Here is a 17,519-nt window from a genome sequence, read left to right as displayed (position 1 = left end):
GGAGTACTTATGAGGTTTAGGAATTTAGTGCCTACTGAAGCTAAATTAAGAATTTTTAAAGCTTTTATTTTACCCCAAGTTACATATTGTCATATAGTATGGCACCATTGTCGCTCGTCAGACGAGAGAAAGCTTGAAAGGCTGCAGGAGCGTGCAATGAGGGCTATTTACTGTGACAGGGCTAGCACTTATGAAGCACTTCTAGATAAAGCAAGACTTCCAACGTTATGTAATCGCAGACTCCAGGACATGGCTATATTTATGTATAAAGTTAAGACTAATTTAGTCCCACCATATATTTCTGAACTTTTTAGTTGCGGCATAAGTAGGTGCAATCTTAGGAATGCAGACGATTTCTCCTTACCAAGATACAACACGGTTTCATACGGAAGACATAGCTTAAGGTACATGGGACCTTATATTTGGTTGAAGCTCCACAAATCAATCAAAATGACTGATTCTCTAACTGCATTTAAAAATCAAGTCAGAGTCCTTGACCTATCAAATGTGATATCGAAAAATAATTGTGAAAATTGTGAGTTATGTAAAACTTAATTTTATCAATTTTATATTGTTTGTATATAGTTTTTCTTCTTATTTTCATTATAACTATTAGTTTAGTCTAAGTAGTAGGTGTCCCCAATTAGTTTTTACTCGTAAAAACTAGAACGATTGACACGTTAATAAAGTTATTCATTCATTCATTCATTTCATTTCATTCATTCAACCATATCGTAAACACGGCCACGACATACAAACTCTGTCGGTGAAAGACCGATAATAATTGTGGCAGAATGTTCGTAGTATCACTTATAAATCAAAACAATAATGTTTTATCGAAATAAAAGCGAAATAGCAGTGCTTTTCTTTCATTTATAGAAAACTCTGTACCGCTGGAATATCAAGGGCTCACATGGTCTCAAGCAATGCCGTGTCGCCGTGGAGTGCTTTCCGCGAAATGATAGTTGTTTTTATCGAAAACACTAAGCTTATATGTTAGCGTCAAATCATAAGAGTTGTACGACTGCTTTATTTTGACTAAAATCTCTATATAGTTTTGGAACTTCACTTACTTGCATAGAGAAGGAAATATTTATTTATATGTCTGAAGCTGAATATGGGACTTGAAATAATTTAACCAGCATTCATGTTCTTGAAATGTGTTGTAAACCTTGCAGTTTACTCATAATGTGTATGCCTGAGACCATGTTTTTTGCTAATTATTTCACCAAACGAATAAAACACCTGCCGAGCAACTTACTTGGAAAATGTAGAACAATTATAATGTTGGATACATACAGTAGCTGTATCAGGTCTAAAGTAAAGTTTTCAGAGTTTACTTTAGACCTAGTACAGCTATGTTTGATCCCTGCAACTACGTTTCCCAGTCTCTCACTACCATCCTTTCGACGTATCACACAAAATTTCGGGCATTTCCAGAAGAGCTTGAGGCTATAATGCCTCCTTGGTGGCCATGTCTGTGACTTTCAAAGAGGCAAATACCCGCATTCCTAAAGCATAACACCACTGTCTTGTCTGGGGGCACAATCAGGACTGCACCAAATGTTGGATGCTGGCAATGGTAGCTTGCAAGATAAGATTCAAGGTCTTCAACAGTGAAAAAACCCAAGTCTACAATTATTTCAATTTTCTGAAATTCTTCACTGTTGTAGTGAAGGACCTCTTTGACTTCCAGGTTTAGTTGTTGCACAGGCACATGAAATAAGCTATAAATATGGTTTCCCTTGAGAATTAGCTGGCTGTAGAGAGGAATTACCTGCGATAGATCTTGAAGTTGTTGAGGAATGAAAATTTTACCTTCAAGAAAATGGCATCCAGTTAGCATAGCAATAACTGTACAGGCTGCTATGGTTTGCGACTCAAAACAGACGAGCACATGGTGAACAACAACAAATTTAATGTGTCCCGGATGTGTGACGTAATACATTACATAACATTTTCCTTCTCAGAAAAAAGTAGATGTATAACAAACTTGGGAGGACTAACAAAATCTTAAACAGGAAAGGTTCCTAAAGCAAATCAGAAATGCTTTTACAGAGGACTGTACTTCAAGTTTGTACAGCGATTCCTTGCACGGTAGGAATGATCTTGTTCTGCATGACATAAGGCGTTGCCTGGGGAACTGCCTTGAGAGGGAGTGGGTGAGTTTCTCCATACTAGGATAGATTTCCATATATCTGTTGCTTATTTGTTGGCTTTGCTGATAAAAGACTTCATTATCTTGACTGCTGATTCAGCCTTGCCATTTGCCTTTGGGTGACGGGGTCTGGAAGTGACATGTTGGATTTCCCAGTCACGAGTGAAGTCAGTGAATTCCCCAGAGGCGTAATTAAGACCGTTGTAAGAGATTAACTTGACAGGGATTCCATGAGGGGCAAAGATTTTCTTGGGCTGTTTAATCAAAGCGGCTGAGGACAGTAAGTTCAGCTGTTTTATCTCAATGAAATCTGAGTAGAGGTCGACTACGATCAGATAATGGCTGCCATCACACTCAAAGCAATCGCTAGCGACAATTTGCTAAGGCAGGTTTGGAAATGGGTAGGTCATTAACGGCTCTTTCGTTAGGTCAGGTCTGGTCTGCTGACAGATTTCACATCTTTGAACTGCTTCAGTTAGATCAACAGTCATTCTTGGCCAATATGTCTCTAGCAGAGCTGGTTGTGTACTGGAATCCCAAATGTGAGCGATGGGCTCTGGTTGTCATTTCTCTTCTTATCGAGACTAGAATGATGATTCTTGTTCCACGATTCACTATTCCGTTCTGAGTGGTTAGTTCGTCTCTGTAAGGCCCGTATTCACGTGCACAGAAGGGGGTCATTAATTTGTCATTGGGCCATCCAGTCATGATCAGCGACATCAGTGTTTGAAGAGAAGTGTCCTTTCTAGTTTCTAGACGGATCTGCTCCAAACGCTTGTCTGTGACGAAGACTGCTTCTTCCGCTTTAGTCTCTTCAGCTTCTTTGCGAGAACTTTCTTCTTGGTTGACTTGAAAGATGAAGTACTCAGGTGAGTCTGGTTTGGTATGACGCAGGGGAAAAGCAGCTCGGGATAGTGTGACACTCATGAACATTTGGGGCCCAGGCTTGTATGATACCATTAGTGGGTACTTCTGTAGTCGGAGTCTCGTCCTTTGAAGGCGTTTGGGGCTTGTGAGGATTGGTTTCGAAAAGATTGTCATTAGAGGCTTGTGATCAGACAGTACTTGGATAGTGTTTTTGCCCAGAATGTAATGCTCAAATCATTCAGCAGCAAATGTAGGGTCTTAGCGTGCGGAATTTTTTTTTGTTTTTTTCTCATTTAATCAATCATTAGGGTGGCTTTTTGTGTTGTGGCTGTTTCTCGTAATTCGTTAGTATTTTCTCGCTGGTTAGTTACCTTCTGTTGTTTCTATGTCACGTATCTTCGTTCATTAGTTTCTTTCGTAATATAGGCATTAATTGCACTTTAAATTAGCTAGTCGTTTTCGCATATATAAATTAGTTTTTCTCAGTTCAGAGTTTAGTCTTCCGCTAGTCATACAGTAGTTCGCTTTGAGCAGTTACTCCAGTTTATCTTTATTTCGCCTTTGGGAAGTTTCTATTTGTCCAGCAGTTTCGTAGAAATCGTAACAATGTAAGTATTGTCATTTCGAGTTTGTTCAGTTCGTTGAGTGTATTTCTTTCCTGTCACTTTTACTAGTCAATTTCGTATTCATTTCTTGTTTTAAGTTTCAACCCACATACCATCAACATCATTCGTACCGAATAAATTCTCTTTATCATCGTGGTATTGTGAGGTTACGATTGCTGCAGTTATAGCAAATACAATTGCTAAACATTCCTTTTCGATGTGCGCATAGTTTATTTCTGTTTGGGTTAATGTGCGAGAAGCATAAGCAACTGGTTGTCCCTCCTGGGTGAGGACAGCGCCAAGGCCGACATCAGAGCTGTGACACTCAAAGGTGACTTCTTTGCTGACATCAAAGTAACGCAAAACAGGTGCTTGGTGATTAGTTCCTTAATGCTGACAAAGGCATCTTCGTGTTGAGGTAGCCAATCAAAGACAAAATTGCTATCTGTTATGCGACGCAGGGGTTGACATACGGTGCTGAGCCGTGGTAGGAACTTAGAAAGGTAGGTAACTACTCCTGTCAGGCGCTGAACTCCATGTACATCTGTGGGACGGGGCATATTCTGGATGGCTTGGATCTTCTCTGGGTCAGCTTAAAGACCTTCTGATACTAGTATGTGGCCCGTGTATGCTACTTTGTTGAACTTGAAGCGTAATTTCTTTTTGTTCAGCTTTAGGCCTCGCTCTCTGCATCTGTCTAGGAGAGCTTTGAATGCTACATCATGAGATGCAGTGGCTTCTTCCGTGTTATCACCAGATCCAAAGATAACTATGTCATCGTGGATCACTGCGATGTTTTCCAGACCTTCGAAGCATTCATCAAGTCGTCTTTGAGATTCTTTGGGGGCACATTTGATTCCGAAGGGCATTCGTAGCTATCTATAATGACCGAAGGGGGTCCAAAACGTCGTTAAGTAGTTGGACGGTTCATCTAGGACAACTTGTAAGAATCCGTCTTAGGCATCTACAACAGAGAAGACTCTAGCTTTTGTTAGCTTAGGCGCGATATCCCCCACAGTGGGCGTTGGATAATGGTTTCTGACGATGCCTTTATTCAGATGTAGAGGGTCTAGACATGTCTGAGTTTGATCGGCTTTCTCACTGCAATCGTATTACTGATCCAGGGAGTTGGCTCTGTGACTTTGGCAATAACACCTATGGACTCAAGCTCTTCAATCTTGCTTTTAAGTTCATCTCTAAGTGGAATGGGCACACGTCTTTCGACACAGTTGACCATGACATTTTGCTCAGAAAATTAGAGTACTATGGTATATGCGAGTGTGACGAATCCGCGCCACAAAGGTGGGTGCCCCCTAACGCAAACAAAACACAGAACATAAACGAGCCCGAGAACACACGCCACAATACAACTAAACGTAGGCCTAGAGATATTTATTATGCTAATTACAACAATAAAGCGACTAACAATAACGATAATACAATGATCTAATTAATTTACAGGAATACGCTAACTTAAACTACAGTACACTAAAACTATTTACAAGATTATTACTATTAAGATAAAAAAAAGGTTTTTTTTTTTTTTAGTTCAGTTCGGTTGGGTTTCACCTTACGCCCGTGTTCTTATCTTGTCCCCAAATCACCACGCTCCACCAACAAACGACTGACAAACCAAATTCACAATTCACAAACCGAACTCACGTTTAACCCAGCTAAACGTAGAAGTTTCCAACCTCACGTAATTCGGTCTTCGCTCAGATCTTTCTTGACTCAGTTGTCTTCACTGGCTTACTGTCTAACAGAAGATAATCTTCTCCTTTTCCTTCAAGTTCTGCGCTTTAATTTCTTCGGCCAGCTTCTCGGCACACATGTGCTCCCCGACAAATGGATCTTTTGTCGTGTAAAGGAACGGTTTTGCTGAATGACTCTTCAGTGATTAAAACGTGCTCTGATCCGAACGAGTCTTGGTAACTTTCAAACCTTCACCGCCGGTGACCTTCTCTCAAAAAAAAAAAACCACACCGTACCAAACCACCCAAATCCTTAAATACACATGGACGCAAGGTGCCCGAAAAGAATGAAGAAAACTATTTGATATACACAATAAAGGTTAATTACACAACAGTTTACACAAGTGAAGAATAAAAATTACGTAACAGATACAAATAATCACGAACTACACTGATCCTAAGAGAATACAAAAAATAATTTACATTTAATAAATAAATTCCTAACACTTCCATGACAGCGAGGAAAGCCTTCAATGGTTTAAGGACTACTTTACGGGAAGAAAGCAGTTCGTGCAAATTGATTCTCATTCATCTGAAGAGCTTGCTATAACTTCTGGAGTGCCACAAGGGTCCATCCTCGGACCCCTGTTATTCATTGCCTACATTAATGATTTACCACGTTGTGTCAAACACTGTTCTGTAAATATGTACGCTGACGACACAGTTTTATATCTTGCTGGCCCAACGGTAGACAATTTAACTTTTTACTTTAATCAAGATCTTCAATGTCTATCTGAATGGCTAGAAGACAACAATCTTGTTCTCAATGTTTCAAAAACTAAGTGTGTACTATTTACATCTCGAGGGCATAAAGAGCGCGATTGTATTTTAAATCTTAATCTTATTGGAAAGCTCATTTCTTGCGAAACTACTTTTAAATACCTAGGCGTGGCGTTCGACAATTTTATGACTTGGAAGGCTCACACAGACTATATGTGTAAAAAGGTGGCGTCAAGAGTTAGTATTCTGGGCCGCATTAGAAGTTTCGTCACAAAAGAGGCAGCAATACTTGTTCATAATACCTTAATTCTTCCCTTATTTGATTACTGTGACATTGCCTGGAGTAACCTTTTACAACAAGATATAGATCGACTACAGTGCTTACAAAATAGATCTGCACGGATTATTACACGTTGCTCTCGGTCATCTAAAGCAATAGATCAGCTGCAATGGCCGACTCTTTCCAGTAGACGCTATTACCACAAGGCTAAACTCGTTTTTCTCTGTCTCCACTCATTAGTTCCTGGTTACTTTTCATCATATTTTACCAGATTTTCGAATATTCACAATTATTCCACGAGGCAAAGTCTGAGGCTATCCCTACCAAAAGTAAAACAGAATTTTGGGAGAAGGACCTTTCTTTTTACTGGCGCAGAAATTTTTAATAAACTTCCTTTAAACATTGTGAAGAGTGAAAACATTCAAACGTTCTGTCGCCGAGCAAAACATTTCCTTTTACCGTAATTTTGATATTTTATTTACTATGTTATGTTTTGATTGTGTTTTTTAGCTTTTGTAGTGTTAGGCTGTTGATGTAGTTGTGAAATCTTAGTCATTGTTTATATATATATATCTATTCTAGAAATTTGATGTAAATTATTTTCAATACAGGGCCCCTATGGATACCAGCCTTAAAGCTGAATGGGCTACCCTGTGTAAATAAAGTTTGCTTTATGCTTTATCTTGGGTTTTCTTGAACGGGTTTGGCATTAGGGTCCATGTCGATATGGTAGGTACCAGGTAGTTTGCCAAGACCAGTGAAGACACCGCGATAGTTATGAAGGATTTTCTCTTGGGTTAGTGACTGATCGCTGCTGAGGTTGACATGCAGGATACATTCTTCGTTGAACTGAATAAGCTTCAGGGCTTCAGAGGCTCTTCCTGAAAGTAGAGACGTGGATGCATGCTCCACAATTTCGAAGTGGACTTTCTTTCTCACACAATTAGCTGAACAGTACAGTTTCGTGCTGCCTATGGGTTGTATCAGAGACTGATCATACAACTTGAGTTTGACACTGGAGTTTTCAAGCGTTTCGTTTGTGATTTTCTTGTAATCCTTTATGGTGATGGTGCTGCTCGAAGCTCCTGTGTCAACCTGAAATTTGAGTGGAGTGTTGCCTTCAGTTTTGTTGGCCGACACGAGAATTTCTGTAATGTACTGCTTCTTGATTCTATGAGAGTGTATGGAGTAGATGCTTTCGTCGCTGTCAGGCCTGTCCGACGCGCTATTTTCATTCGACTGATTTACTCGTTGTCGCCTACCTTTGGATTTCTTCTTTGGTTTCTGATTGCTCTGCTTGGGGGTGGAGCGACAGACTTTTGCAAGGTGATTTTTTTGTTACATTTAGAGCACGTTTTGCCAAAGGCTGGGCAGTTTCCAGCTTCGTGGGAGTCTCCGCAGTATTTGCAATTTTTGACCTTGCGGGGATTCCTGCGAGGATTCCTGTTCCCGTGGACGAGATGAACATTGTCGGTTCGTTCCATTTTGTGTCGTTGGCTTGCTGCCATTTCATTTGTGCGACAAATATCGATGGCTTTTTGAAGAGTGAGCGTAGTTTCCCATAAGAGACGTTCGCGGTGTCCGTGATCTCGTAGACCAGTGACGATATCACGAAGCATTTCATCTTCAAATGCACCGAACTGGCACGTAGCGGCAAGTCTGCGAAGTTCAGTTAAGAACTGATCAAAGCTTTCACGGGGTTTATGAGAACGACCGTTAAATACATACAGTTCATAAATCGTATTTCGTTTGGGCACAAGATATTCGTCAAGCTTTCTGAGGATAACATCAGCATCTTGTCTTTCATCTTCGGTCATAGGGAAATTTCTGAAGACGTGAAGGCATTCTTTACCCATGATCGACAACAACGTCGTGGCTGTGACTATTTTCTTGTCTTTTTGTTCCAGTTTGGTAGCGGTAGCATAATTCTTCCAGCTGTCTTTGAAGAATTCCTAATTTTCAGCTTGATCTCCTGTGATATCCATTTTTGACGGCGGAGGGATCATGAATTGTGACATGTTTTTAGTTTTTACATACGACGGCAAACAGTTCTAACTTCGAAGCGGCGTGAGCGTGAATTCGTGGAAACTGAGGTCTTCACAGCCTACTTGTGTGATACCTTTGGTGAGTGTCTTGGTTTTCAGCGCCTATTTGTTTCGGTTTAAACGATCTTCGGCTGAAAATCCCGCTCCTGAAACACCATGTTATGGTTTGCAACTCAAAACAGACGAGCACATGGTGAACAACAACAAATTTAATGTGTCCCGGATGCGTCACGTAATACATTACATAACACAGGCATTACTTCCAATCAGACTCCCTGCTATGGTTGTTTGGCAAATATTTGGAGGCAAGAGCCACTCAGTCACATCCACATGCTGGTTTGTGGTTACAGTTATTTGGTATGCTGGAGCTGGTGGAGTGTCTCTCTGTGTGTGGTTTTCCCTGTGCCATTAACAGTTGCATCTCGAGAAACTATTGCCTGAATTTACTGTGCAGGCATCGTTGGGACAAAAATCACATTTAACCTGTGAACTGTTTGGTCTTTTGTGTCCACGAACGGGATGGTGGCATTTTCGGCAGTGTGGAGGAACCTTAGTAGTAGCTTGGGACCTTAGTAGTAGTTTCACTGGTGTTGGAAGCAGCTCTTGTGAGTCTGGTTATTGCTGGAAATTGGTAATGGTTGTAAAGTTGGATTAAGACTTGCAATTTCATGATTAAGCTGTCTTATAGTATTTTCAAATTCATCTTGCTCCATTTCTCTTGCAGTTGCAGTTTCAGAGGGTGAATCTAACCCTGAGTCAGACCTTTCATTTTCAATGTCCTGGCTCACAGCTGGTACTTCAGTGCTTGAATAAGGATTGAGAATTGCTTGTTTTGCAGATTGACCAAGTTCTTGAACTTTCTTTATCAGGAAGTCCTTACAAAAGGGACATAAATTTAAGCCATTCAAGCATTTTCTGTGGAAGGAATGAAAGCAACCTGTTAAAACTTTCCAGACATTATACATTCAGCTAATTCACATTGCTTACCTGCATCAGGTTTAACCTTACCTTGATACCCAAGAGGTAAAGCAGTACTCTTGATGGGATTGTTGGCACAGATTGTTGGAAATTTTACTTGATTAGTTGTATTTCCATTTGACGAGAGTGAGCTTTGTCCTGGTGTTGTAGCAATTCTTGTTAATATAGAACTAAATACTTGAGCACATTTGACTTTTAGAAACTGTGGTTGGTTCGGGGAAAATGAAAACTGGGATGGTGATATGAAAGCTGATCTAAAGGTAGCTTGTTGTTCTTTAGATTCAAAAACTTGTTTGGCTTTGGCTACAATGAAATATATGAAGTTCATATATTTTGAACTGCCTCTCAAAGTCCAACCCTACGTCCTCGTCGTGAGAGGTGGAAACAGGTAATGCTGGCTAACAGGGCTCTGGTGAAGCTGCATAGGCTAATCCCCCGTGCAGTGGATGTAACGGATTACAGAATCATTGATCAATTTTAACTTAACCATCGACTTGGGGAATAGGGGGTCGTCACACAGACAGCATATGACGCAGCGTAGGGAAAGCCGTCAGGATCCTACACAGCCGATTGCTCTTCTTTCTCCTAAGTCAGCATCCCTATTAGGCACGTGGAACGTGAGAACTATGTTCCAACCAGGCCGTGCTACCATCATAGCGCATGAGATGAAGAGGTACAAGTTATCAATCCTCGGACTGAGCGAAACACGCTGGACCTCATCAGGAGAGATGAAACTGGCAGATGGCACAACTATCATATATTCAGGCCATCAGGACGACGGAGCACCACACACTGAGGGTGTCGCATTCATGTTAACATCAGAATCTCGTAGAGCCATGATCTCATGGGAACCTATAAATTCTAGAATTATCACTGCCAGGTTCAGGACCAAACATAAGAAGATAACCGCACATATTATCCAGTGCTATGCTCCAACAAATGATTCAACTAAGGAGGACAAGGATGATTTCTATGGTGTGCTTACTGAAATAGTTGACAAAGCGAAGGAAAGAGATCTTGTAATGATAATGGGTGACTTTAACGCAAAGATAGGAGAGAATAACAGAGGATACGAGCAGATTATGGGTAAACATGGTCTGGGGACAATAAATGAAAATGGTGAACGTTTCGCAGACTTTTGCGCAGACTGCAACCTTGTCATCGGAGGAAGCTTGTTCCCGCACAAAACAGCACACAAGGCAACATGGGTATCGCCTGACCACGTAACAGAAAATCAAATAGACCATATATGCATCTCACAGAAGTTCAGGCGATCTTTATTGGATACACGCGTCAAGAGAGGTGCAGACGCTGCATCAGACCATCACCTCCTAGTTGCCAGAGTCAGATTAAAGCTGAAGCGTAACTATCAACCACGAAATCCAAGGATAAAGTACAATGTGCACTACCTCATGGATAGTGATACAGTACAGAGCTTCCGGTTGTCGTTGTCTAACAGATTTCAGCCCCTACAAGATCTGAATATAGAGGATGAATGGAGTGACATCAAAGAGAGTATTAACAGAACATGTGTAGAAGTATTAGGGACTAAGACAGTTGAGCACAAGGAATGGATTACACCAGGAACCATGGGGTCTATCAGCAAAAGAAAACATCTGAAGGAAGAGTACAACAGAAGCAGGACAAGGAGAGAAAAGGCAGAGGCACACAAGAGGTATGAGGCAGCAAACAGTGAAGTAAAGCGTAAGATCAAACAAGATAAAAGGGAATATTATGATACCCTAGCGACGAAGGCAGAAGAGGCTGCAGCACATGGCAATATGAGGGACCTCTATGATACCACCAGGAAGTTGGCGGGTAAATTTCAACAGACTAGCAGCCAAGTAAAGGACAAAGAAGGTAATATCTTGACTAGGGAAGATGAGCAGCTTAAGCGGTGGGCACAATACTTCAATGATCTCCTCAATCGTCCTCCCCCGCCAGAACTTCCAATAATACCGGAGGCTTCAGCTGAGCTGAATGTGAACTGCGGGAAGCCATCCAAATTAGAGATTGTGCGCTCTATCAAGATGCTTAAGCCAGGGAAAGCAGCTGGCCCAGATAACATACCTCCAGAGTCCCTGAAAGCTGACCCCGACCTATCAGCAGATATCCTCTATGGCTTGCTTGGAAAGATATGGGAAGAGGAGGAGATGCCCCAGGACTGGAACGAGAGCTACATTGTAAAACTGCCAAAGAAAGGTGACCGCCGGGAGTGCAAGAATTACAGAGGTATATCCTTGATGTCAACGGCAGGCAAGGTGCTGAACAGAATTATCTTGCTTCGTCTTCAGGGGGCTGTGGATGCTACACTAAGAGATCAGCAGGCTGGCTTCAGGAAGGACCATTCCTGTATCGACCAAATAGCCACACTTAGGATAATCATTGAGCAGTCAATTGAATGGAACACTTCTCTTTACGTTAATTTCATCGACTTTGAAAAGGCTTTTGATAGCCTCGATAGAAGTGTTCTTTGGTGCCTTATGAGACACTATGGCATACCAGGGAAATTCATTCGAATCATCAAAAATTCCTATGATAAGATGACTTGCAGAGTCCTTCATGCTAGTGGATTGTCAGATAGCTTCGCGGTCAACACTGGGGTCAAGCAGGGTTGTTTGATGGCACCGTTTTTGTTTCTACTTGCTATGGACTGGATCATGAAGGAAACAACTAGAGAACAGCGAAATGGGATCCAGTGGAACTTATTGGAGCAACTTGAAGATCTAGAGTTTGCTGATGATATCGCCCTGGTGTCAAGTAACAACCAACAAATGCAGGACAAAACAGCACGGCTAACAGCTAATTCCATCAAGTTAGGCCTGCATCCGAATGTGAGTAAGACCAAGGTTATGAAGGTCAACTGCACCAACAACAGACCAGTTAAAGTGAGGGATACCATCTTGGAGGAAGTAACATCTTTTGTCTACCTAGGCAGTGTAGTCAGCATTGACGGAGGTTCCGATGAAGATATCAAGGTCAGGATAAACAAAGCCAGAGTAGCTTTCAATATGCTGAGGAAAGTGTGGTCCTCCCATGTCATCTCACGGAGAACCAAATTTAGAATTTTTAACACCAATGTCAAAGCAGTCCTCCTCTATGGCTCTGAAACGTGGAGAACAACTAACCAAACGTCCCAGAAATTGCAGACCTTCGTCAATAAGTGCCTTAGGCGAATTTTAAAAATCAGTTGGACTGACAGGGTAACGAACGAGATGCTGTGGGAATTAGCAGGCGAGGAACCAATCATAACTCAGATCTCAAAGAGAAAGTGGAGATGGATAGGTCACATCCTAAGGAAACCGGCTAACAACATCACCCGGCAGGCACTACGTTGGAACCCTCAGGGCAAGAGAAAGAGGGGTCGTCCCAGGAACTCCTGGAGAAGAGGTGTAGAGTCCCAAATGAGAAACTGGGGCCACACTTGGGCCACTTTAGGAAGATTTGCCCAGGACAGAACCCGATGGAGGACGGAAGTGGTTAATGGCCTATGCTCCAACCGGAGCTAAGGGAATATATATATATATATATATATATATATATATTTTGAACTGCGGTATCAGATACGTATGATGCACGATCCTCGCAGTAGATAGCGTTATTTAAGCAATAGCGAAAATCAGACCTGAAAAAAATCAGGTCTGTACGGGATTCGAACCACTGACCTCTGCGATACTAGTGCAGCGCTCTACCAATTGAGCTAACAAGCCAACTGGGAACAAGCCGTTAAGTTGAGTCAACTTAACGGCCTGCTCCCAGTTGGCTTGTTAGCTCAGTTGGTAGAGCGCTGCACTAGTATCGCAGAGGTCAGTGGTTCGAATCTCGTACAGGCCTGATTTTTTTCAGGTCTGATTTTCGCTATTGCTTAAATAGCGCTATCTACTGCGAGGATCGTGCATCATACGTTGTTTGGCTTTATTTCTTAATTTATCGGCACTGTCAGAGGGCTTCGTTTGGGCACGTAGAATGCTGTGGGTATTTTCAACAGGATACTCATCAAAAATTGTTATGTAGGTACGAAGAAGTTTATAAAGTTGGGGTGAATGCTTTCCCCAGTGTGAGCACATGTTAAGCCAGACAAGTGGAGCTTTGTTGTAATGACAACGCTTAAGGCAGGTGAACATAATCCACATTCGAATCATCGCTCTGAAGTGTTCTGCAAAATTATTAAGTTTAAAAGAAATGCTGTAAATAGAAAGAACTAAGGGTATGTCGTTGTCCAAAATATTAAAAAGCGTTCTATACTCAGGATCTTTAAATCGCCAAAGCTTTTTCATCACAGATTCTTGAAATTTATTAATGCCCATCCTCCGTAAACAATTTCTAAGAGCAAGCTGATCCTCCAGGGTTTTGGATTGTCTGCCAGTTTTGATCGAGTAAGAATGCTTTCATACACTGTTTTGAAAAATGGATAGAAGGAAGTAACAATGTGTTCTCTACTTTATTTATTCATCTTTATTTAAGCAGGGTGGCCCTTTCAGCACTAGGCTGGTATCAATAGGAGCCCTGCGTATAGAATGATTAATACATAATAATTGAAAAACTACCACTGGCTAAAAGCTACTACAAGATAAAAATACGACAATCATGTAGAATAAAGAGCTAATAAAATATACAATATCTCATCTAGTAAAATATTGTTTAAGAAGGTTCTTAAACTTCGAGAGTGATGTAGCTCCTTTCAATGTTCCAGGTAATTTATTGAAAAGGATCGAACCTGAATACCTAAAAGTGTTTTTTTCCTGAACTTAAATTTAGGGGCGTTACTGTTTCTGGTGTTATAACTGTGTTACGATTATTTCCTATGAAATAATCACAAAAATAGGGGGAGCTATATTATTTAAACATTTATAAACTAAAATACACTTGTGCATAGTTCTCTGTGTTTCTAGGTTTATCCACCCTAACATTTGAAATGCTTCTTCGGTTGTGGACCTCTCTTGTATTATGCGCGCTGCTCTGTTCTGCAGACGCTGTAGCTTTTTACCGCAGCCTTTTGACAGTTCATCCCATACTGTGTCAGTGTAGTTAAAAATTGGTTGTATAAGACAATTGTATACACATTGGGCAGCTTTTTGAGTAAGATAGGGTCGTATGCAGGACAGGAGTCCTAGATGTTTGCTTACTTTGTTACAATTATTTCAACGTGCCCAATCCATGAGAGGTGCTCATCCAGTGTAACCCCTAAGCAACAAAAACTTGTTACTCTTTCAATATCTTTCCCATGAGATTGTATTCACATTGTTTTCACGTTGCCGTTTCCGAATACTGATGGTGTCGAGTCACTGGCGTTGAAGTTCTGGGTTGAAAAAAGCCTCGGTAAGCCAGTTTGGCATTACAGAAGCATATGAACTGCTCATGTTTTGCATAGATGATGCAGATGTTATGATTTGTAGGCATGTGTTCATACTGATGCCATTTACATCATGCATGATACTAGCCTGCAGCACACTTACGGCAGGTATGTTTTTAAAAGCTTTAACGACTATTGTACACATTGACTTTGCTTCGGATGCCTTATCTCTCTGTGGTCTTCGTTTGGTGTGAATTGAGGTAAAATCATCTATAATCAGGACTAAAAGCCACTTGTTTTCAATCGCACCTTGAATAAAATTTTTGAATGATTTGCAATGATTTTGAGACAACAATTTAGCAGTGGTGTTCACTGTCCTTCTAGCACAAGAGAGACCCATAATGTGCTGTGTGTCCATACCTTCTTGATTTAGATTACAACTCCTAAGGTAAAGGGCGTGGTCAGTTTGAAGTGCATTGCATGCCTGACTCAAACAGTAGCAAAGGTTGTAAATAACTGACACAGCCCTTCTCTTATTGAGATTAATATGCTCTGCGGAGTGCCTTGCTGATGCAATTGCATCAAAAATGGCATCAAAAATATTTGTTGCCCCTGCTGAGATGCAGAATTCTCTGAACATTTCAGGCTGGTAGATGTGGATTCCCTTGTTAGCAATTAACTCGCTGTATATTTTGTTTTTGACCAAGCTGTGTTCTTGCTTTATGTCACATCCTACAGAATACATGGAAGAAGAAAACTTATTTCAGACTAGCATAATGTTCAAAATATGGCTTTCAAGGGTTAGATATTTGTGAAGAGTTGACCTTGTTGCAGTGCATTAGATGAAGATTCCTGTGACGTACATGGAACTAAATGTGCTTTTATGTATAATCACTCTTTGAATTGAAACGGATGGTAGCTGTTGCTTTTCTTATGTGAATCAGGTTGTCTTTCAAAAGTAGCCTTTGCTTCCATTAATAGTTCCAGGAATAGTGACCCGTCTGCCGACTTAGCAGGACAGTTCTTAACATGGTGTAAAGACAGTAGAATGGTCTGTAACCCTTGCAAATGTAAAGAGCTGGTTGTTAGAAAGAAAAATCATAATGTACTCTACTCTCCAATTAATAATATTCCCCAATGTAATAGCTTCGTTTTACTAGGAGTAACTTTACAGAGTGACGGAAAATTTGATGAGCATGTAAGAACTAAGCTTGTCAAAGCGAACAAGTGTTTACACGTCCTACGAACATTGAGAAAGGAACATTACTCTCAGGCAGAGATTGATCATCTTTTTATATCCATTGTTTTGGCTAATTTTAGCTAGGCACTTTCAGTCTATGGGGCATCTGAGTCCGATCTTACGGTTGTACAAAATTTTTTAGACCGATGTCATAACCGCGGTTTTATCTCATTTCCAGTTTTTATCAAGAACGTTTTAAACAAACAAGACCGAAACATTTTGAAGACACTAAAATCAACGGATTGCCACCCCCTTAAAGACATCATTCCTGTCCAAAAGACATATATGCACAATCTTAGGAAAAAAGGCTGCGCGCGCCCGAAAATTAATACACAGCGCTTTATGAACACCTTTGTAAATAGGTTGATATTTAAGCTCCATCTATTGTAATGACATACTTTTTAATTCATAATATGTATGTAGATTTCTGTAGTTTTTCCAATTCATTGTAACATAAGATATGTAGTTTTATCTTATGATGGAATAAAGACTTTTTATTTTAATTTTTTATTTATTATTGCATGACAAATGCTCGAGTGTGTTTCATCTACACGAGTAACAGATTGCTTCCCGTCCGTCAACGTCTTCGGCAAAGAACATTTGACCTACCGGTATAAATGATTGAAGTGTCCTCTTTCAATTCCACAGTGAAGCTCAATTTTACCCTAGAACTTTCTTAAAACTTAAATGTGTTCGAATATGCCAAGAAAAATATATGCCCTCCACTAGCTTACAAAATGTGATATTGTAAACAATTTCGCCATGGGAAATGGATGACAACTTGAAACGAAAGCGGGGATAAAAACCAATTTGTCGTCGTTAGCTATGCAAGGCCAGCTTATTGTATTGATTTTCTGATCGAAAACGGTGTTAACTGCTAAAATGTGCTTGGAATTCCGGAGGTAACCAAAGGGTGCCTAATTAGATTATGTTGTGGCGTAAATGCCGATGTTGCGATTTTCACAAAGTTCAGCCTGGTTTTTCCGCGCGGAAATGAAAAGCCCCAGGCTAATTTTTATATCCTCGAAAACAACACTATTTCCACTTACTATGAACTTAACCTGAACCGATTCTGAGTAATACCGCATGGGGGAAATGATAATTGAAAATTTGCTACGAAATGCGATATTCGGATTTCGAAATATTGGTGATTTTCAAAAGCGTTCAATGAAATGGTCCCGTTTTAGACTTAAACCATACCTCTATTCTTCCTATCATACAAAGACTATGAAATTGATATGGGCTTGCTTTCTTTTACGCCTTTCATGAGCAATGTTCATTTGCCTCTATTCTGAGCACTGATTTCCGCCATTTTACGGCTATCGACGTTCGTTTCAGTTTTCATGAATTTGCTCGGATAAAGAAGCAAGTCTGGAAAAAAAAGCCTAACCACGTTTCTATATTTACCGTAAGGTGTCTCTGACTGACATATGAGGATAGCCATTTTTCGGTCGATGTGCCACCTCTCACGCGGTCTTGAAAAAAGTCGCTCTTAATAAGGGATCTGAAACTGATTTGTGCAATGAAGTCCAGCTGCACAGTGGCTCGTAAAACCACACAAGTTTTTTTACTACGACAACTA

General features: G+C 40.6%; 1 protein-coding gene and 1 pseudogene across 1 annotated transcript; both read right to left on the bottom strand.

The window, feature by feature from the left end:
• Window positions 1-1,414: 1,414 nt before the first annotated feature.
• On the bottom strand, window positions 1,415-9,732 carry LOC148733128 (uncharacterized; annotated as a pseudogene).
• Window positions 9,733-13,860: 4,128 nt separating this feature from the next.
• Window positions 13,861-15,457, bottom strand: LOC111344599 (uncharacterized). Its single transcript, XM_022951842.2, has one exon. It carries the CDS (start codon window positions 15,440-15,442, stop codon window positions 14,687-14,689), a length of 756 nt encoding a protein of 251 aa, XP_022807577.2. The 5' UTR covers window positions 15,443-15,457; the 3' UTR covers window positions 13,861-14,686.
• Between the last annotated feature and the right edge of the window lie 2,062 nt (window positions 15,458-17,519).

Source organism: Stylophora pistillata, chromosome 4, assembly GCF_964205215.1.
Source record: "Stylophora pistillata chromosome 4, jaStyPist1.2, whole genome shotgun sequence".
NCBI lineage: Eukaryota > Metazoa > Cnidaria > Anthozoa > Scleractinia > Pocilloporidae > Stylophora > Stylophora pistillata.
The sequence above is the reverse complement of the archived record's forward strand: the minus strand, read 5'-3'. Positions and strand labels throughout refer to the sequence as shown.